Source organism: Carassius auratus, chromosome 7 (assembly GCF_003368295.1).
Source record: "Carassius auratus strain Wakin chromosome 7, ASM336829v1, whole genome shotgun sequence".
Taxonomy (NCBI): Eukaryota; Metazoa; Chordata; class Actinopteri; order Cypriniformes; family Cyprinidae; genus Carassius; species Carassius auratus.
Genome location: NC_039249.1, coordinates 28,549,622 through 28,572,521, shown reverse-complemented (window position 1 = coordinate 28,572,521; position 22,900 = coordinate 28,549,622). Strand labels below are relative to the sequence as shown.

Here is a 22,900-nt window from a genome sequence, read left to right as displayed (position 1 = left end):
TCAGAGGTTTACGCTTTGGAGCCGCATCAGTTTTTGCTTCATAGTGAATGTTAGGTTTGTGTTAGCATTGTGGTTAGTGTGTGGTCAAACTGGGAAGCGGTTAAAGGAGGAGAGGCAAAGGAGAGAGGGCAGGGATGCAGCAATGATTACCTAACATTGGTGGGACTTGGTCATCGAGGTGCCTGCGGAGTGCCTGTTTTTGTGAGTCGGAGGGCGTGAGCTCTGGAACTAAAGAGTCGGGGAACAATGGGCTTGGTAAGCCCTGTGAGAATGACATGGGGCTGCCTATGACATCATCAAAAACATCCTCCCCGGCTTGGCCCACCGGATCATGCAAGCTGTCTCCTATCACCTGTTCTGGCATGTTTAACCAGCTCTCTAGGTCTAATTTAATCTCTGCCGAACACTTAAGATTGCGCTGGTCTCTAAGGTGCTCACGACTAGCTCGCTCTAAGTTTTTGTGGCTCTTTTGGACTCTAGAAGCCATGTCTGGTAGGTCTCGCCTTTTATTCTGGGGCAACTGCAGGTGAGCCCGGTAACGGGCCGGCCTGGGCCTGGAGGTGAGCAGCTGACTGAGCATGGGGTGCTCTAGCTCTTGCCTCCTTTTCCTAATGGTCACCGTAACGTGCCTATTAGGACGGCCAGCCTCAGCCAAGCCGCCCGCCTCAAGGCAATGACCACAGCTGCCTGCATGACCCGTCTCTCTAGGCGGGAGAGAGTAAGAGTGCATGTACCTAATAAAGCGGGCAGCGGCCAAGCTGCCTGGGTCAACAACTGGCTGCAGGCCTGGCGGCCTTCCCTCTTCGCCGGAGCAGGCATGGCCACAGCCGCTTCCATGGGACAGCGCAACGGGAGCGGAGTGCCCCCCTTGAGTACACCGCCGCCACTTCCCCGCCCCCTCACCAGCCACACTACACGTGCCGGCTGCCTGGCTCTCACCTCGCTGGGCCTGCACTGCCAGCTGCTGCTGCTGCTGCTGTTGTGATGAAGGGGAGGCAGAGGATGTCTTCTTTTTGGAGGCGGTGGAAGAGGAGCAGGAAGACAAGGAGGAGAAAGAGGAGGTGGACGAGGACGATGGAGAGGAAGAAGATGAGCAGGAGGACGTGCAAGCCCCTCCCCTGTCCTTGCCGCAACCTGTCCAGGCGCTCTTGGCTTCCCTGGCTTTGGTCTGGAAGGCCTCGTCGCTAGAGGTGAGGTACTTGAGCAGCTCAGTGCAAGGACGTCTCATGGACCGGTTGGGACAGGACCCTCGTGGTTTGCTGTTCCAGGGGTTTTCTGTCTAAAGAACAGAAATCAGAGAGAGAGAGAGAGAGAGAGAGCAGAATGAACATGGATTGTAACAGGGTAACGTAGGGGGATCGAGAACGGAGGGTTAGCGCAGAGGTGGTTTAACCTCCCAAAAGACAACGTAAGTGTACTTTGCCCATCATCTTAATTACAAGGTCTTGGGATGGCTCCAGGAAGATCTGAACGGAGGCAGCAGGAGGAGACAGCAGTGTCCTCTGGGACCCTGCCATGTGCAGAGATCCAGAAACAGACTAGTCAAAGTTATTATGGAAAATTAGCTTGTGCATGTGCGCGTGTTTGTGTGGAGGGGAGAGAATTATGTGTGATGTTCACGTCAAATAATTACTAATTTTTCTTCTAGTTTGCAAACATGAATGGGCCTGGGGTAATAAATCATTGTTTTTGTGACAAGACCGACAGTGTTAATTCTACGAAGACATCTCAGCGTTTTCTTTTTCATGGAAATTAGATGGTGCCATTCAGAAGTCCTGAACGTCATCAAGGGTAATGTAACTTCAGATGAGACACCTCCATCACACACACAACTCAATCAAGCTTTAGCTCCCTGGACGGAGCAGACTATTTGTATAATTTATCAGAAAGGAAAAATTACATGGAACTAGCAAATGAGCTCACACACCAGGCCTTTGATGCAAGAAGTGCAGTGAGCAGCTACCTTGGCAACAGCAGGTGTTGGTCTGATCCGTTGGTTGCTGGCTGCATGGTTCTGTGCCTTGCCACCTGGGTATTGATTATAGCTGAGCTGGGAGTTAGCAGGCGCCAGGAGGAGCTTCTTCAGCTACAAACAGAGCAGAGAAAAAGATCACAATATACTGCAATACTTTTGCATTTACATTGCACTTATGCATTTGGCAGATGCTTTATTCAGAGCAACTTACTTTGTAACCAAGGTATACAGCTTATCAGTGTATGCATTTCCTGGGAATCAAACCCATGACCTTGCCGTTATTAGCATACTCTGTTGTTTCTGTACACGGTCTCTTGCAAGCTCAATTTTGCATGCATTGTTTTCAAAAAATTCTCTCTCTAAGCATCTTCAACGTTGACAAACTCATTTATTGATGACAGCAGAATCATGTGCATGTTTTGAAAAACATTTATGCAATATATGACTGAATATGTGAGCTGCAACATTAAACTTTAATTATTTAATTTTGCAGGCTATGAATCAGATAAATCAGAGTAATGCTGTGGCAGCATGTCAAACAGAACAGGTGCAATGATTTTTCTGAGCTGCTAAGACTGTAATTGATGATGGAAATTAAATTTTCGCTGTTTATACTATTGAGAAAATGCAGATTGAAATAGTCACTTTCAAATTCAGTTCTTTTGGCATATCTGTCGTTGCTTCGGCTTGACAGTGTTGTGCATTTGCCTTTTTGCAGTAATGAACAATGCAATTAGCAGCTCAGGAACACTTTGTCTACTTTGTTTTGCTGTTTCAACAGCACCGTGGATATGTTCTCTGTGCAGACATCAATAGGAGACTGCTGTCTGGTGAGTCTGTACCCATTTTTGGTGACAGGCCTGTAGCATCTCCTTATCTGGTGCTAGTGAAGACCAGACAGAGGGAGCACAGTGAAACACATTGGGACCGAAAAAAAGAGCGAGGGAAGGAAACAAAATGAGAGGGCCATGCTTCATGGCAAAATAGGATTTGCCACAGGGGAAGCACGGGTGGGGCGGTTCTCTTACCAAGGAAGGCTCCTCTGGCTCTGGGGTGCGTGGTGAGCCGTCTGGGGTGGAAGGACAGCTCTGATCACTGGCATTGGTCACGTCCCCATCTGCCAGGGCCTCGAACGAAGGCAACCCGTCTTCGTCCACTGGGATACTGTCCAGTGTTTCTGTGAGCACTGCCAGCAAGTTGGCCTCATTTTCCTCATCTATCTTCTTAAGGGGACAAAAAGAAAAAGGGAAAGGGAAAGAACAGTGAAAGAAAATAAGACATTTTAGTTTAGGGTAGTTGCAGATTTTGTCTGTTTTCAAGCTGGGTGGAGCCACACTCAATAATCGCTAATAGAGGATGGTATTTTTTTTTTTTTTTTGCTGCATCCATTTTTATTTATTTCTTTACTACAAAATCTCTTTCAACTGCAAATTGCCTAAGCCACGTGAGACAGCACTGTCAGTCATACATTAAACATGCAGCTTACTGGACCAAAATAATATCTCCTCTAAGAAAGCCATTAACTGAGCTGACACACATCAACTTCTCAGGGAAGTAGAGAGAAAGAGGTGAGAAACAATTCGAGGGAAGTTAAGTTCCTCCAATCCCCAACTCAGACATCTCAACTTGGCTTATCAACCAAATTCAAGCTGGCAATCCATAGATATGAAGCCTTGTTGTGACTTGAAATAGATGCAATTTTTTTTGAGCATATGAAGTGTGATTATAGAATCAAATGCTAAATGCTAAACTCTTTGAAGTTCCCGTCTCTGTCTCTTACGCAGATGGTAACACAGGAGGGGCAGTATCCATGGAGCGGAGGCTGTGGAAAAGTCACAGGCACTGGAAGTTCCATCACCAAAACCCACGGGACTTAGCAATTGCAGAAGATAAACACCAAAATTGCTGGGGGACGTGGCGTATGCAGGCCAACAAGAACAAATCCTTTTATGCACACCACAGGATTAGTATCGCTTGCTGATAGCATTCGGGCATGATGGTGGTGGCTGCAGGGGGACTGTCCTCTTTAGATAGAAGTTTTGCGTTGCTTAGCCTCCAGTCCCATGTGCAACGATCACCCAGTTTGATCCCTTTTCTATTAATAGTTTCCCACGATTACACACCAACATGTTCATATGCTCATGGGAGCTGCTTTTGAGACATCAAAACAAGGCCATTTTACTTATCTCACTCCATTTAAGAGATTTCGGTACTGATAGCGCTAACGTTTGATTAGCCACTGACAGGGAGGAAAATGAGTTCACAACGCTCTCCTTGGGACATATTTTCTAAATCTGAGTTTGAATTGATAACAGATAAAAGATTTGCAGGGGCACCTGAGTGAAGAAATCACAGGCTGTGACTTAGCCTGCTGTTTAATGGTTGGCTAACAATGTCCTTTCAATGAGCTTTGCCTTTGCTGTCTCCCCGCAATTTGTCTTCTGCAACTTCATAAAAAACCAGGCAGCCACTAAAACAGAGGGCAATAACAATAAGCATTTCCTTCAAGCTAATAATAATCCTGGTTATTTAGAATGACTTCCCATAGATGCTCATCGTTTGATTTACAGAAGAAAGCTTTTATTCATTTGGGGATTCTACTTTCTGAAACAACTTCCATACAATCCGCATGCACCCAAATAAGGACTTGAAGCTAGTGAAACTAAAGTGGGAATTGGTAAGACTTTATCTAGCATGACAGAAGGTACTCAAAAACCGTTCTCATCTTACAGCATTGGTTATCTCTCATTATGCTATGTAACAGGCCAATAACCTTTGTCCTCCATTCAGGCACATAATTCAAAGTGTAACCAACACTAGCAAAGTACATTCAACCTTGTGCCAGAGTGGCCAGATTTTCCAGGCAACCTCGGGAGCCGTTTCAGCAGCCATCGATTGCCTCTAAAGAGAAACAGTCTGAGTAAGAAGGGAAGAAAAATAGATAGGACCTTTCCCATTCCGCTTAATGGACCCCACTGAATTAAACAGATCTTAACAATCGTGGGCTAATTGTGGGATCACAATATATTAACCTGCTCTAATTCTAAAGGGTGCCATTCATGGCTGTTTTACCACAAATGCTTCAATTAGCCATAAAACACTCTGGCAAGCGCTCGGCAGTCACACTCCATCTAGCTCCCTTCCCTCCCCCAGTACTTTAGAGGCGCGCCAGTGCTCAACAGTCATTCATTATCAGGTACGTTCTTTTGTTATCAGACAGGCTGTCTTTGAAATTGTCCTTGCTTTAACTCTTTTATTGAGTTCCACCTAAGCCATTGTATTCCTGAGATATAACTTATGCCACTGATAACATGTAGCATGGTCCTTTTCTTTTGCTCCAACTTCACGGCTGGAATCAAATTGATCCGATATCATTTGAGCATCTGAGCGAATACCCAAAGGTAAAAAAAATGTATATAAAAAAAAAAAAAAATGTGAGGTTCATATTTTGATCGCGTCTGCGGCCTTGCATCTCCACCGTAACAGAGGGGGAAAACTCTGCAGGTAATAAAACCTAGAAAGTCAATTACTCACAGTGCATTTTACAACCAAAGGTGTGCACCATCACAAGGAAGACATTACTTGACCTAGAATGTGTGGAAAAAGGTTAAAGTGAAAATAGATGTAATTTTCTTTCTCTTTTTGTTCTCTCTGAAACCAAAATAGAGTTTGTTTCCATTTGAAAGAATATCGTTCAAAGCTCTAAGATAGATTTGCATTATTCAATATTTGTCTATAATTTTACCTTTTCTAGCTGTGGCCCAAACACAGTTTGTACACCGTTCTGAACTGAACAGAGAATGTCTTTGAAATTTCAATACATCTTCTGAATTTGAAATGATTTTGGATAGCAGTATTGGAATTATATGGAATTGGAATTACTACACTTGGAATTAAGAAAATACATACAGAGAATACATGTCAACAAAGATAGTTTCCAGAACTCCAATAAAAAACAATAAAACACCTCAAACTTATTATAAGTCACACATAATATTGTCCCTCACATTATCAAAAACATTCCAATTTAAGCCTCTCTCAATAAGCCTAACCAGATCATGTCACAGTATATGTACATGGCACATCAGTCATGTCATACTCAAAAATAGGATTCTGCCAGTGGAATCACCAGCACTATTTCAAACCTCATTTCCCCCGCAAATGATCCTGCACACTGGGCACTGAGGCATGCCTGCTCCAGAGGCAATGATCACAGAGAGACAGAGTATGGCAAAGATTAACTTTTCATTACCCAAACCAACATTACCACCCCCCTAGTCTCAGCCTCAGACGTCATTCCCACGCACCGTTGGCTATACATCTGATGCATACGGCACACAAAAGTGGAAAACCTTCAGGAGTTTCGAAGTCATGGTCGGATTGGTTGAATTATACAGTATTTCTGGTATACGTGTGTGTCACGTTCTTTCAACTTCAGCCTGAAAACAAAGATGCCGTGACGCCAAACCCCCTCACGAAAGAACAAAGCGTCATGTTTACAGCTGTGACGACGAGCGCTTATCAGCATCCACTAAACACTGGATTTTCATAAGTATGTGAAATATTTAAAGTTCGCGACATATAATCTTTCAAATACGTCCGAAAGTTTTACACACCAGTCTGTTATTGTGGCGACATTTCCATGCCCTGAAACGTGAAGAAGAATGAAACAAACTGTTATTGTTTGTTTGGCATGTCGGTCAAATGGCCTCATGGGTGGGCCTTGGCCAATGAAAGCTGCCATGCATTTCAGACCTTCAGCCGTCAGTCTGAAGGTCTGGCTACGCGAGACTAACACCCCCTGACTCTGTCTGGACCAGGAGCTCGAACATTTAGCAATCAAACTCATCAGCAACAAGTTATTTTAGCGTGCACACAATCAGAATAATGCATAAGTGAAGAGGGAAATCAAAATATAATATTGCTAAATTAAAATGTGCTTGCAAGTGCCCACAAACAGAGCCGCAAACAAACAATTTTACCTACAAATAATTGCTCTCTTGCACAAAGTGAAAGAGTTGAAAGTAAAAAATAAAAGGCTTGCAACAAACTGACATGATCGAAATGGATGCACTGATGATAAAGAAAGGAAGAGTAGTTTGCATGCTGTTTTTTTTTTTTTTTTTAGCTGTGGTGCAACAGATGGCACACAGTTCTGTTTCTAATGCAATTAGAATAAACATAGTTTTCGGTGCTCAGACATATTGATGCACTGCTTATTTTAGAAACTCACCCGATAATGCTGACACTAGGGTGCTCGGATTCCTAAAGAGCTGGAGTCTAAATATGTTAATGCAGCGGTGAAAAGAAAAACACACATCTTTCCTTTCTGAAATGTGCATGCAAAGAGAACTTTGCTTAAGTCTGAGGTGGCAAATCTGCAGAGGTAGGCAATCTTTTGTGAGAATAAACATATACAGGATGGTGATCATGCTAAGATATGCTAGAAAAGTAAGCAGGAAGGGTAGGATGAAAGGAAACTGAGTTCTGTTTCGTTCCAATGCAGCAGGTACTCCTATACGTGTCAAAACAAGAAAATGTGGACATATAAAGCCAGTATTTAAGCGTGTAAAGTCACCCTTTTCTCTTGTTAAAAGTGCTTTGTTATCCTCCAGATCCCCCTCTGACCTTTCTGCTGCTGGCAGACTTATGAGCAGCACACCGGTGGAGCGGCCCGTCATTTGTCACCCTGATATCAGCCACGGGGCACATCATCACCGGCATTGCACCAAACATGCAGAGGAGCGAAAACAATGGAGAAAGATGAAACTACAGAACTCGTTCTATAATAAAGCATGTTTTAACTCCACAAGGGTCAATTGGTGGTTTACATTTGTACTGTATGAAAGCAGAGGGCAAAAAATATAAATAAAAAATGCTTACAGACTGCATGTCTGTGTGTTTCCTCACTAACACCTGCTCTCAGACGAGTATCGGTGAGGAACGAGTGAGGTTACAGACTCCAGTATCAAAAAATGTATGGTAATTGAAACCATCAAATGTGTGTGGAAATGCAGTCAATTTAATTCGGCTGCAAAAGGTCATGCTATTCAATTTACACTCAATTCTGAGTACAGTTGCCAGCAAAACACCTGAAAGCAAATGATCCTATCAGACCCCACTGCAATGCTGTCACCCCACTGGATAAAAGCTATTTGCTGATTACTAAGTAAATGCATTATCTTTTACCTTGACTTCCATCTCCAGTAGGTGAGGGAAGATCTACCAGACCTTGACTTTCTGAAGCGATTATTCCCATTATGTTTCAAATGCACATTAAGCTTTTTTCTTCTCCTTTTTCAGTCTTTTTTTATCTATGCATGTTAAGTCTGGAAACATGCAGACATTGTTTTTTTAAAAATAGCAAGATGGTTTATGACTGCAACACATACTTTATTTATTTATAAATAATTTCAAAACCTCTCTGCTGGCTCTGTTAGTTATAAATTAAATTATATCACTGAACTATGTTTTGCAAGAAAGCTCTGATTTAGTATTGCTACTTTAAGCTTTTAGCTAATTTCAGTTTTTATTCAAAGTGTTACTTGTGAAATTCAATAGCTATTAGTCTCTATACACAGACAGACACACACACACACACACTCAGTATGAGATTAATTAATCAGTAAAGATATAAGGAGTGATGACCCAATAATCAAAAAAAAAAAAAAAAAAAAAAAAAAAACTCACTGTTGCCAAAGGGGCTTGCCTGATAGTTATGTGTATATTGCCATAATTATGTAATCAAAAAACACAAAAGTAAATATTAATAATAATAAAATATATTGATGGTTTTGTAAAGTAATTGCAAATTACTGTGATGCATATACACCAAAGAAATGATAATGATTTATGCACACACTGGAGGCACTGTGTTTATGCACGCATGTAGGCCTAAATCTTTACAAGGTCTGGCTTGGCCTGGGCCACAAATTAAAACACCAACCAAAACTAAAACTAAATTTGCTTTTGCAACAAACCGGCGCTCTTGAAGTAGATTTTTTACAGCACTTAACTACATCTTTTTCCCACTGAAACACAAAGAGTGACAAGGATATATCACACTCAACATATGTTCACACTTTTTTATTCATGATAAATACCATTGAAATATTGTGGGATGAACTACAGATGGAAGGAGAAATGAGACTGTCTGCAACTGAAAAACTGATCCTCAATCAAAACTTTGGGAATATATGTGTTACATCCTTTCATTTCACCTGGCAGACAGAACTATTAAAAGTGCTCATGCAAGTCTGGGCATGTATCAAATGTATCTTCTGCAATGAAACCAATCGACTCATTCCCCATTGCAAAAATGTAGCATTTTGTTTGTTAATTTACCCCCCTCTGTAAAATCGTGCAGTGTGACGCCACTAAGCTACGTCCGAAACACTCTGTACCCTGCAGTGCATAAGCCCTAAAACAACCAGCGTTCCTGGAATTCAGAGATCCAAACTCCCCCTCCCTGCCATGATGAAGTATTAAATAATCCAGGAATCGCCTGTACCGGGACTCACTTTCTCTCTCGGCCTAGAGTTGAGCCAGACGCCTGGGGCTTATTGGCTTAGCATTTCCGGCCAGGTTAGAAAGAGACAGGTCCTGAATGGCTCTTAGAAGAGATTACGTCCCAAACTAAAAATAGCCCACAATTGTTATCCCACACTTGGTGGTGACACGTTACAAAACGGGAATATTACTGAACTAACTGCGTGCATGTGTGTGTGTTTGGATGCTCGAACACATCCATGCAGTCAATAATGCAAAGCTCATGAACACTGTTATGAAATTATTATCAAAGCTCATTAAATCCTCGAGAAGTACTGGTTGTACTGTCCATGCAGGATATTTATCACGACCCAGATGAAATTTGGCACCAGATCAGTGCGACTTCCAGCACAAGCCGTCTGAGCCAGACTCATAAAACATGATTTAAGAGGATGTCCACTATGTCCAAGGAAAACCCCATGTGTAACTTGCCCTCAGACATGGAAAAACGGTCACATGTGTGACCACCTTTGGTGCTTCAGTTCTGGGTAGTGGCTGTCAGCTGACACTGAACTGGCAGAACACACTGTGTCCCAGAGCAAAGGAAGCTAAACCTTGCTGCAGCCATTTGAACAGTACCAGCATGCCACACAACCATAAACACACATACACACACACGGGAGATATGTGTTAAGATCCAAGCTTAAGGTAATTCACACCGGTGGCTTGAAGGAATTAGATAAGATCTGTAAGCAGATATAAAGTCTTGGTAGAGAATTATCTACAACATAAAGATGACAGCCAGAATTATTGTGGCTGCAGTACAGCATCAGATAATACCAAGATATTTACATGGTACTTCAGAGAATATCATGGCATCGAGAAATGCATGTGACCACGATGTGTTTGTAGTGTAAATGCTAATTTGTCCTCATGTGCTGCAGGCAACAGTAAAAGGCCGCCTACTCAGCTGTCAATCAAGCATTGTGCTAAAACAAGGTTCATTTCATACTCGACTAAAATAACTGAGCAAGTCTGTGGCGAGATATTTTCCGAGAGGGAGTGATTGCTGAATTGTCTGTGCTTTTTGCACGTTATCAACATACATTTGCAACATATAGGAGATGCAGAAAGTGATATATGCAGAGAAATTTCCGGAACCAAAAGTATAGACAAAACTGCCAAACATTTGATTTTAGGTTTTGCACTAGATTTTAAGACTGTGACTGTCAGCATCTATTTTGTGGAAAACACAGACAAGCTACAAGACGTGAACATGTTAGTAGTATGTACACACTTGTCCATGAAAGTGAATTTTTTTTTTTAAAAAGGTCCAGCCTTAACCGAAAATTTCATTTTTGCTCAATCATTTTGGGTTGTTGAAATTTCAGTGCATGCAATGCTAATATTAAGGAACCATGTATTTAATGTCAATAAATATCAATAACAAGCACACAGTGTAATTACAAAAAAAAAAACTCTTTCCTTCTCTTTCACTTGCACGAACAGACTTCGAATACCCTTGGTAACAGATTCCCCCCATTCTCTCTCCCCTGCAGGGGTGTGTGGGGTGTTGAATTGGTTCTGTGATGAGCATCAGGTGGCTAAGAATCAAGATCAGCTGAAGCTACGGGCCCCCGAAGAAAGATCTCACATCCAACTACCACTTTAGACAGTAAGGGATAGGAAAGCAAGCATGAAAGAATAAAACACTGCCTTTTTGGACAGAGGAAGATGACAGAAGCATGGAAATGAATACAGGACAGGAAACCAGAGCCTGAGAAACAAGCAGAATGCAAGAGTACGCAAGCAAGCCGAGCAACAGCTTTATGTTAACTTGTGCCTCTCCAAACATGCCTCGCGGGGACTATTTTCCAGCTGCAAGTGATGTTACCCTCACTCTTCTTTCCCTCCTTCTCGCGCTCCTTTGCTTTTTTTCCCCTCCCTTCATTGCAAAGTGAATATATTTGCTCATGCCCGCTGGATTTCAGACTCTCTCTACAGTTGTTTGACAAGCTTCACTGCCAAAACTTCAGAGGCTCCTTATTGATGAGAGGGCTCTGTCACATTTCCAGACTATTGCAGCTCAGAATTCACCCTGGTATGGCTACGAAATTGCCCAACTCTTTTTGATGCACTTTATATGAGAAACATACTTCAAATGTGTGACGAAACAACCCTAACCCATTACCTGCACTGACCAATGGTGGCATCAGTGCCACTACTGAAAATACCACCTAATTTCAGCCTAGGTGTCCAGTCCTGTTCCTGGAGGGCCTCCATCCTGCGGCGCTCAGCTCCAACCCTAACTAACACACCGTAACTAGCTAATCAAGGTCGTCAGGATTACTGTAACCCTCCAGGCAGATGTGTTGGAGGAGGTTGGAGCTAAACTCTGCAGGAAAGAGGTCCTCTGGGACCAGGATGGAGTCGTGACATACAGCTAAATATACCTGCAGCTCATGCAACATGAGAGATACAACCAAGGAAATTCACTTAAGCATTCAGATTCAATCTGAAGTAACAGGATAGCTAATTAATTTAGAAAAAAAAAACAAAAAAAAAAAACAAACAGTGTTGTTAACTACAAAAAAGCTGCAATGAAATAAATATATGAATGATGAAAACACCTGCACCTAAAGCTAAATGAGAGATATAACCACGGGAATCCGTTAAACCGTTCAGGTTCACTCAGAATAGCTAAATAATTTAGTTGTCAGGTGAGTAAACATAATACAACAACAATTAATAATAAAAACAGGTAATACTTTACTTAGAGCCTTTATGTATAATGCATTATAAGAGTAGTTGTAATGCATTAATTATGACTTGTAATGTACCTTATAATGCATTGTACAATCTCATGAATAACTTTAACCACATTTAATACATTATAACACTCATCAATTCATTGGTACACTATGCATTTTAAATTATTTACAGCAAGATATAATGTATTACAATGCACATTATGAATAATTATAATGCGTTATACCCTCTAATAACCCATTATAATGCATTATACATAAAAGCGAAACTGAAAAACATTAATGGATGTTGTTATTCTTAACTAATTCTAAAACTATTACATCATTTTTGATAACTGAAGTAGAGCTGAAAATAAAATACAGTATTTACAGAGAAAGAACCTGCAGTTTTTAGTATTTTTTTTTTTAATAAAGTAAAATGTTATATTTATAATGATTGTACCTTCAGATAATGCAAAATGAGAGATATAACAAATTAAATGCATAAATCCATTTAGATTCACTGCAAAACAACTAAATATATAAATCATTTAGATTTTAGGTGACTTAACACCATTAAAACCATAAACAAATGGCAAAACCAGTGTTGTGTGTGTGTAAATGTGTAAATATATATATATATAACAAAAAATAAAAGGGGTTAAACTACGTTTTTTTTTTTTTTTTTTTGTACTTGAAAGTTAAATTAAAATAAAATAAAACTATTAAAATATAATAATGTTTAATGCACTTTGTTATTGTTCTAGTTATTCACCTATCAGGTAATGATACAAAAATAAATTAAATAAAATGTTGCCTTGACAGCTAATGGAAATAAATAGATCTTAGTTTTAAAACTACTAAAACAGAAAAAAAAAAAAAAAAAGTTAAAAAGAATAATAAAAAATGAATAATGCACATGACAAAATTACAAAAATTAAAACTAAAAATATCTAAATAAAGGGTTATTCAAAGAAATTAATGAATACTATAATAGTGATAAATAACACTTGTCAAAAAAATGACAGCAGCAGCTTTAGTGATGCTTTTGACGCCTGACAACATTCAAACCGTCTGTGCTTCGAGAGGCACGACCAGAGGATAAGTCAAAGTGTCGAGTGTGTGTGTGTGTGTGTGTGTGTGTGTGTGTGTGTGCGAGTGCGTGAGGAAATCACATTATACAGCACAAAATGATAATATGCTTGGCCCAGCTGAACTTGTGCAGCTAAACTGATGGTGTGTTTTCAAATGTCAGCATATATTTGCAAATTAAAAATGCGAAGCCATCAGCAGTCACCGTTAACACCATGTGCGCGTGTCTCAGTGTAGATGTGCTCGAGAGCATTTTTCTGTCTTCTGAGAGACGTAGGCCTACAGTAGATTTGGACGATTTGATCTGGGTTTCTGTTTGTAGATTTGGAAATTACTAGACGAGCAAGAAGCAAACAGAGCCTGTTTACATGGATGTGTTTATGAATGTGTGCGCTTGGGTGTGTGTCTGATTTATTTGAGCAATTAATCTCGCTTTCACACTCCGACATCCGAGCCTCCAAACACACACACCTACAAATACACACTCTGGCTCATCTCCAATAGCTAGGTCAGAGTCTGGTCAAAGTTTTAACCGGTCATCGGTAACTGCACTCACCTTGCAAAGCACAGCCAGTGCTTTCACTCCACGAACAAGTTATAATTCCAAACACTCGCTGGCAGCATAGTTTTGTGTTTGGATATAAACATCACACGAACCGACCGAACAGCCTTGGATGACCTAATACAGTGCAGTCTTCAACAGGGAGTTATTTTGACTAGGTGTCAAGTGCTCTTAAAATAAAAGGCTGCGGCAATCTCTTGGAGTCAGGGAGTGTTCCATTCCACACATTGTCCATGCAGCGATGAGAACAGCAAGAACTCTAGCCTGGATTCAGAGCTAAATGCCATCCAAAAAGACAGCATGTTACATTCCAGTCACCTGTTCATCAAATGAGAGAGCTATCGGGACTACATCTAGGACTAGACCTCTGCTTAAAACATACCCTTTAACAGGTTTCAGTTACAGGATTGCTGGAGTTTTGGGCAGAATTAAAGTGAACAAATTGCTAAGAATTGATCAGTTCTTATGTAAACAACTACACATTTTTTACAGGCTGTCTTTATTTACCAACACCATTCTGCTTGCTAATCAAGCCAACTTATGCCTATTTGCAAATTATTGGTTTTCTCTTTTAATATAGCTACTTTTGCTTATTTACTATTCTGCACTTACAAAAAACTACAATGCTTTATTACCATTTTTTTGTTCTATTTGTTTATTTGTTCTATTATCAGTAATGGAAACAGCATAGGCTTGTTCAATCAACACTAGTTAGCAGTAAAACACCAACAACTTCCTTTTTTACACAATTGATGATTACTGTTCATGTCAGATCATTGATTAAAAATATTTATTTTCCTGCAATTTCTTGCACAATATAATGATATGACCTCAAAACAATTTCAGCATGTTTGCATGAACGTGAATGCATGATATGTCAACTAATGCATTTTGAGTTTTGCATTTGTGACGTAGTAAACTTGCTCGGTTGCTCACCTGGTACAGCCTTGCACTGCATTGCACCTGTGAAACACAAGCTTAATTCAAGTCAAAGACGAGTCGCGAGTGTCACAAAACAAGCAACCTAATATCACTTTGCAGAAAAGGTGCAACAGGCACATTTTTCCAATGAGCCAGAGTTAAATAAATATAATGCATAGGAACGTTTATTTGTACATCTGTCAATCATCATTGAAATACATTTTAGTCTGTATGTTTTAAAACTGCAGATCATTGATCACAAAGCTAAGCATTTAAATATCATCTCACCAAGACATATTATCAGGAGAGACAGAGTGACAACTGAGATTTATATGCATTTTATGTAAGTAGACTGCTATGCTGTTATAAAAATCTTACAGATTCACAACCGAACCGAATCAGAATTTCAGCACTTTTCAGCCATATAAATGTCAACATCTTCACTAAATTGCATATTTTTTCACTCAGTTTGGGCCTCTGAATAAAATTTTGTTCTTTTTTTCTCCTCATGTGTGAACTCTGTATTCTCTCTCTCTCTAACATAACGATCTGCTACCATCACTGTTCCACCACAGTACTTTTTTTGCAAGCACAACAGCTACAATATTTGTCACAGCAGCCTGATACCAAAGCATCTCCCAGGGATTGTCTTTTTAATAGTCTGTAAATATCCTATAAAGTGCTACCTAACTTGATATTGCTTTTAAATTTCTTGAAGAAGAAAAAAAAAAAGACAAAACTTGTGTGCAGCACTTATCACTATGCATGAGAAGTAAATGTTCCATTTACGGAATACAAGCAGCTCAATACAAATGTAGCAGCCCTACACTTTCATCCAGTGCCTGAAAGAGCAAATCTATTTGACTCAAAGCATGGTTTTACATGTCTGAGTGCTTCTAGCCTCCCCACGGCCCTGTTCCCCAGAGAGGGGCTGCCGGTGACAGGCTGACCGTGCTGTCAGGCCCTCTCCCTGGGGCAGAGCGAGCTGCCTGTCGGCCCCCACCTCAAGAGATCCATTTTAGCCCCTGAGATGGGCTTGATAACTAGGGCTGAACTGCCACTGAAAGGCATAAGCCATCACATCACACAAAATGCGTTTCCCTGCACCGCTATCACTCTCTCATCTGCCTGCCGGCTTGCTCCACACGGCCCTAAAATAATGGAACATCATGTACAAAATGTCAGGAAAGCGTAAGACATGAAATAATGATTCATAATCAGGAAAATATATGTAAGCCTATTTGATGATGCTTTTGTATAGCTGTAATTTTCTGTTTTCTTTTTTTGCATGTTATGCCTGTTTCGTATTTGATATGCAAATTTCATAAGGCATAACACTCTAAATTTTGCTGAAACCCTTTTGTATGCAATCTGTTAAATGCCTTCTGTCATCTGATTGATCGTTCATACAGTTTTTAGCAACTTTGTAAAGTATAATTCTTAAGTGTCTATATTCAGGTTGGGGCTCACAAGAGTTTGTGCTGTGAAATTTTTAATGAGTAAACAGTAATAATTTTTATAATGTTATTAATATTGTCAGATGAACACTCACTGGACTAAAGCAACTTTGATTTACTTGATTATTCACACACACATTTCTACAAAAAAACATGCTCAGATGTGAGTATCAAATATGATTATCGGGCTTTCGAGGAATATTTGTTTGTTTATACATCTCTCAGTCATCATTGCATTGCATTGCATTATATGTTTTGGAACTTAAGACCTTTGAATATAAAACTAAGCATTAAATATCTCACTAATACATATTAAGAGTGACAAATTACATTTACATGCATTTTATGTAAATATACACAGTATGCACACAATTTATATATATATATATATGTATGTATGTATGTATGTATGTATATATATATATATATATATATATATATATATATATATATATATATATATATATATATATTGAATGTGATTAATCATTTGACCACTAATTTTGTCTAATGGGTCAATAAAATTTTCATTCATATACGTATATACTATATATAAACATGGGCTTTTACTGCTTTAATGATGTATAAATATAAATCAAAGAATGGCCAGATCCTAAACAGCACAGATGGGTTGAGTCTCTGTGTCCTTGTGTGTGGCCTGCTTGTTGTGTGACATCACAGGGCTCGCCAGGCCACCCATTAACTATACTGCAGTCAGACAGGTTAAGAAAACATTGCCAGGGGTTTGAAACAGTGCATCGGGAAGAAGAAAAAGTCCTGCCAACTAGCGTTACACAAGAGCTGGCCATTCATTAACCTGTCTTCACTCACTCTTGGGCACTGTACTGACCCACATAGGCCAGTATTGGAAATACATATACAATACACACATTCATCACTATTGACACCTCATGTCCTATTTCACTGAACTAGGATCAGCTGTTTTAGCACAATATGCTTACACTGAAATTTTAAATCAGGGTCAACAAAAACATTCTGAAACCTTCTATATCTCGAAGAGTTTCCAAGACACTTCTGCCACATGAGCAGTAATGCATGTAAATTACTTCCATGTTAATTAACATGCACCTACACACAGGATTATTTTTGCCACTCGTAATTACGGGCCCTATAAAATCATTCTCCCACCACATGGTCTAGGTAAGTGTTTCACACAGTCCTTCAAGAATCCCCTATAACAACATGACACAGCCCCCTAAATTGAGCGACACTATATTTGCCAGCACTCAGAGCAATGCGGCATTATCATTTCTCTTCTCTATCTGCACAGATAAGACATAATGAACTAGCCAGAGCCAGGGCTGCTTTGTTTCAGCCGCCTCATTTCTTTTCCTCTGGACTTTGCATTCTCTGTCAGTGACGAAGAAGCGCAAGTGCAACAGGTTTAAAGTTTTACCTCTTCCTTTTTTCAACATGACAACCCCAGGCAGGAACAAGCCGGTTAAAAGTGGACCCACTAGATCAAGGTGAGGATGCAGACTAGTTGTACAATAAACTAGAACTGCACTGGTGAGTTCAATAGAGTTCAGTAGAACTGAGTTGTCGACTGGGAAACGGTACCATTACCACCACAGAGTGTAGAAGTAAACATGTCATTCCTTTTCTCTATAGTGAAATAGATTATAATGATAATTAAAAGCCATTAAAGAAAGACCTACTGTGAGTTATGAGGCTTTTAATCAATGACATGTGTTTTTTTGTTGAAGCCTCAGTCAGTATTATTTTAATATATTTTCAAACTGATAATGTTTAGCAAAAAATACCCATGCTTTATACAGAGAAATCTCCACCAATCAGAAAATTGTGCCAGTGAATGACATAGAGTCAGCTTATGCTCTCAAACTACTTTAATAGTTTTATGCAAAATATGTAGAATTTACAATAAATGTAAAATATTGTTCAATAGTTTCATATATATTTTTTTTTTTTTTCTAATTGTCATTCACAATAATTGATGGGATTGTGTTTTTTTTTTTTTTTTTTTTCTGGTTAAAGCCATAGAGTTAACAGTCTTGTCTTTTTGTCTGATTTTCTTCAAATCAAAAATTGTGAAGTTGTAATTCACTTCAGAGCTGGTTGGTTTGGTTTAATGCTGATAAATCTTAAATTAGTATTTTTTTTTTAATCCCTACGGAAAAAAATAAAGGGGAAAAATAGTTCCGGAACTAAGGCCGCTGAAAAAGTGAACGGACACTGTTGCTCTGTGTCATTACTGACCATTACTCCCGAACATCAGGAGGAAAGTGCATACAAACAGCCATAAATTCCAGCCCAAGATTGTAGAAAAAGGTACAAACACTGATCTTCAGTATTGGACAAAGGTTGGGTGCTTATCATAATACCTCACCCCAGTTATCAGACAGCATGGATAAATGCTCATTCCCAAAGAGTAAAGCTCTGTTATTAACTAATAAACTGCACCGACTGACCATCCCAGCTTGTGAAGAATTCCACACTCGCGCAATAAACCTCGTGAGGCCAGAATCATATCTAATTTTACAATATACAAACATGCACATTCAGATAAGAAAACATCGCATGACCCTCTTTACCTCAAACAGGTTCGATGCTTCATTGCCGTACTGACTGGAAATGATTTCTGATTGGTCGCTGTACCACTTGAGTCCTCCCAGAAAACTATCTGCATCGAGGTCACTGACATCCAGCTCAGAGAGGTCAAGCTCAGGCAGGTCAGGGCAAAGGGGCTGGTCTTCACCAACCAAGGCAGCACACTGAAAGAGGGAGGAGATGGTTGAGCACATATTTGCCAAGATGTTAGACATCTACATTCAGGTTACCATTTGTTAACATTAACTTTGCATCATCTACAGTATGCATCTTAAACACAAATGGTATCAACTGTTAATGGTGGGATCAACAGATATTAAATCATATAATATTGCTCAGGCTTCACAACACCTTGTATATGGACAGCAGACTCCATATAAACATGTAACTGGAATAAGCTTGCAAACCCATTTATTTAATGCAAACAAAGCCCTGCACATTCTAATAATGACAAAGAAAATCAAATGTGATATAAAAAATCACTGCTTTACTGGAAATGGTAAATAAGGCAAACATCTCAAATCTATTTATTTTCCACTGCTTTTATTGACTTTCTTTTAAACCAAAGTCCATATATTTTCCATTGTTTTTTTTTTTTATTTGTTTTTTTTAATCTAATCTTAAGTAAAACTTGGCAAATGATGCTTTGTCGGGTTTTACATCACTCATTATACCTAACAAAATGCTTAGTTTCTTAAAGCAATGTAGATGTTTTGATTATCTCTAATAAATCTGACATAACATAAAAAATGAAACCTTTGCACTATTGCATTTGGGCCAGTTTGGTATTCAAGATGGGGTCATGTTTAAAAATGGATATGAAGTTACTCCCAAATTCTTCCTTGGGCAGAACTATTTGAAGGCTGAAATGAACTATGAGAAATACTGAAAGCAAAACATATTTCCATCAAACAACTATGGAAATAAAACACTTTGCACTTCAAATCTCTACACCTGTCCATTAGTAAACTGTGGGTCTGATGAAACCAATAACTCTTCCACTATTTGATTCATAGGCAGTGTAACTTTGCTACATGAGACCTGTATGACAAATTAAACAGACTAATAACCAAACAAAGTGAACTGAATTCTAACCAAATTACATACTCTTCATCTGTGTACATGGCATTTGCAGAATTTAGGAAACCACAACAGCATAACCAACCAGAAAACAAACAATTCTGTGATTGGCCGAGGCAGGGGAGGGGCGGGCCGTCGTGGGGAAGAGCGCCACAGCCACGCCCTCTGGTTGGTCAGATACTGTACTTCATATCACGGAGTATGTTGTGAGTAAGCGAAGGCTAAACCAACAGCAGCTCGCGGAGAGACTGTGCGCACAGGTGGATAGAGTTTTGACAAACGGCGGAGGGTGCTGTAGAGTGACGCGTTTTGTGAAAAAGCGATACAGAGAACCGTAAAATGTTTATCATCCAACGTTACCCACTGATTCCGCTTCCCAAATCCTATTACTCTGCTCTTTCCTCGGTAGGCTGCTACTGACAGAAATGTCACAACAAGTAATCAAAATAAAAAAGCGAGACTTTGCTGGAACGCAGCATGATTACAGTTTGTGCCGAAGAATCTCGCGCGTCAAACTTGATCACCGGTGTCTGATTTATTTGAGATCTATTTATGACACAAATCCCGTCGTCCCGCTGTCACAGAATTATACACACCGGCAACGCGGTTACAGCCAAATGATAAAATCACATGCATCTCACAGGCATCTTGTTGAAAGCCTTCTCTCTTTTCCTTTCGAAAGACGGACACGCTTAATCACGAGCACATACAGAGAGAGAGAGAGAGAGAGAGAGAGAGAGAGAGAGCGCACATGGAAATGATATGATTAGAATTTCTAACCGAGCAGCAATTTGCTGATGGTGTTTAGATGGATTTATGCTCCGACTGAGACGCTCAACTAACGCTTGAAAATTAATATTATAACAATAACGCAACGTGCATACCTTGCAACACAGACAGGTGCCTATAGTATATTTCTACAGCTAGTGAGTAAAAGTTTCAGCTAAGCATGCCGGAAACAATGCTTTATGAATATCTGAAATGATTAAACCTGCAATAAACCACGACGCGACTAGATAGATAGATAGATAGATAGATAGATAGATAGATAGATAGATAGATAGATAGATAGATAGATAGATAGACTGCTGTGATAATAATAAAAGTGCGACGTTCGTGCCGGCGTCCATATCTTACATTTCGCCGAGTGAACATGATGTTTAAACAAACCTAAAATGTCCCGAACTGCAATGATTCGCACTAAAAACGTCAAACGTCATGCACAGATATGAAATCGTTATTGATGTATTGCAGCGGAGCAACGCTTAACCTTGCAATGAGGTTTTGATAAATATAAAGCAGCTTTTCTTTGCCTTTCAGCACGCATATTGTCCAATAATAAATCCAGCACGCGCTCCGCGGTCCGCATGCATGCAAATAGCCTTCTTCGAGACTGTATCTGTGTTCTAGTTGGAAAGTTTCAATGTACAATACCTGACCCGAGAACATATTAGTAATTCCAGCACATCGGCAGTGGCACTGGGCTCTCGCTGAAGCAGATACCTGTCTCATCATCACCTGCGTTACAGCGAGCGAGCGCACTCCATCCACGGGCACGTCAACACTATTTCCCACGACAAGACATCCTAAGTAGACTGGCACTGTTCAACTCCGACACAGCTTGAGAAAAGCCGCATGCTATCACCAGATAAACCACTGCACATAAAATTTCTGCCAACAAATTAGACTTTATCACAACCCGGTGTATCCCCGTGCATTCAGAGCCTCAGTGTCTTCCGCGCATCTTACAGGATCGGTCGTATTTCACATTTACGAGCCAAGCCAGTCTTGGACGTTTCCTGCGATCCGTCTAAAAAAAAAGTGTTCCAGCCCTGGAAAATAAGTTGCACATCAGTTCTCACCTCTAGTTCTCTCCACACCGAATCTTGATTACACCTGTCCCACGCCATCCAGCCCCTGAATGACGGCACGAAAAAATAAAAAAGAAATCACGGGCAAAAGAGAAAATCCACTCGTTCCCGGACGCCCCTCACTGACAATGAACCGAGGGCACCTGTCTTACAACTGCTTTCCATCACATGACAAAGCTATTAAAAGTAGGCAGGGGAGTGACTCCCCTTCGCTGTTACTCGCCAGTGACGCGCTGCAAGGAAAGGCGGAGTTTGGCACGCGCATAGTAAATCTTCCCCAACTATGAAACCACTCGCTCCTCTCAACATGCCTCTAGTAGTGGCTAGGATTTGGAACCAAGAAACCGTGCTGTTTTGTATAAATATGGGTCTCGTGACTTTTAGTTGCACTGAACGTGCATTTTTTTCCACCGATAGGGACGGGAGTCCGTGTTAAAATTATCTGGCTGTTCAGCTGCGCCGCAACATACTGTGACCAATGTAGTTCGATTCTCGGATATCATCGGCTGCTTTAGTATAGTATAAAAACATTGTGAATGTCGTTGAGAGGCTACTGACAACGGGAATTATTTATTTCCTTTGGCTATATTATATATCAGACAATAAATAAACCAAGAACTGTTCTAAAAACGTGAAAGCTTCAGCCGGGATTGCTTATTCCAAACGTGTAAAATAAATAGCATGCCATTAAAAATCGATTAATTGGCAAATGAAGGTCTAAAAATTTTGAATTTTAGTAGGATATTTTATTTAGGAAATGTAAATTTTTACTCGGAATGAACTGTAGTAAAAAAATAAATAAATACAAATAAATAAATAAATAAAACATAAATGATGTATGTTTAAAATATAACGGGGGTCAGTGCAGTCCGAGGGATAAATTACGACTCTGGCGGGACTTTTGCCCATCAGTGCATTCATCAGATATGCTATTATTATTATTTTTTTTATTATTGCGAACAGCTATCTCATTCGCCATATCAAATGTAATTATAATGGTGCGCTTAAGAAAAGCTTTTAATCCTAATTACTTTCGTTCACCGAAGTAAACAGTTGCTCCGGGCCTCTTTATTAAGCAAATCTTCGGCGGTATCATTCATCTCCGACCAGTGCTGACG

At 40.0% G+C, this 22,900-nt stretch overlaps 1 protein-coding gene across 4 annotated transcripts in view; it reads right to left on the bottom strand.

Moving 5' to 3' along the window:
• Positions 1–21,968, bottom strand: part of ppargc1a (peroxisome proliferator-activated receptor gamma, coactivator 1 alpha) — a 38,852-nt gene extending 16,884 nt beyond the window's left edge. The window contains exons 1-5 of one of the 4 annotated variants that reach the window (XM_026268327.1): positions 21,774–21,968; positions 18,816–18,995; positions 3,004–3,195; positions 1,964–2,086; positions 151–1,279 (exon numbers count right to left, since the gene is read on the bottom strand). In XM_026268327.1, the coding sequence (XP_026124112.1) occupies positions 151–1,279; positions 1,964–2,086; positions 3,004–3,195; positions 18,816–18,995; positions 21,774–21,821 (1,672 nt within the window). In that variant the 5' untranslated portion in view covers positions 21,822–21,968. Of the gene's footprint in view, positions 1–150; positions 1,280–1,963; positions 2,087–3,003; positions 3,199–18,815; positions 18,996–21,773 lie in introns of all 4 variants that reach the window. The other 3 variants (XM_026268326.1, XM_026268328.1, XM_026268329.1) reach the window with 3 other exon arrangements.
• Between the last annotated feature and the right edge of the window lie 932 nt (positions 21,969–22,900).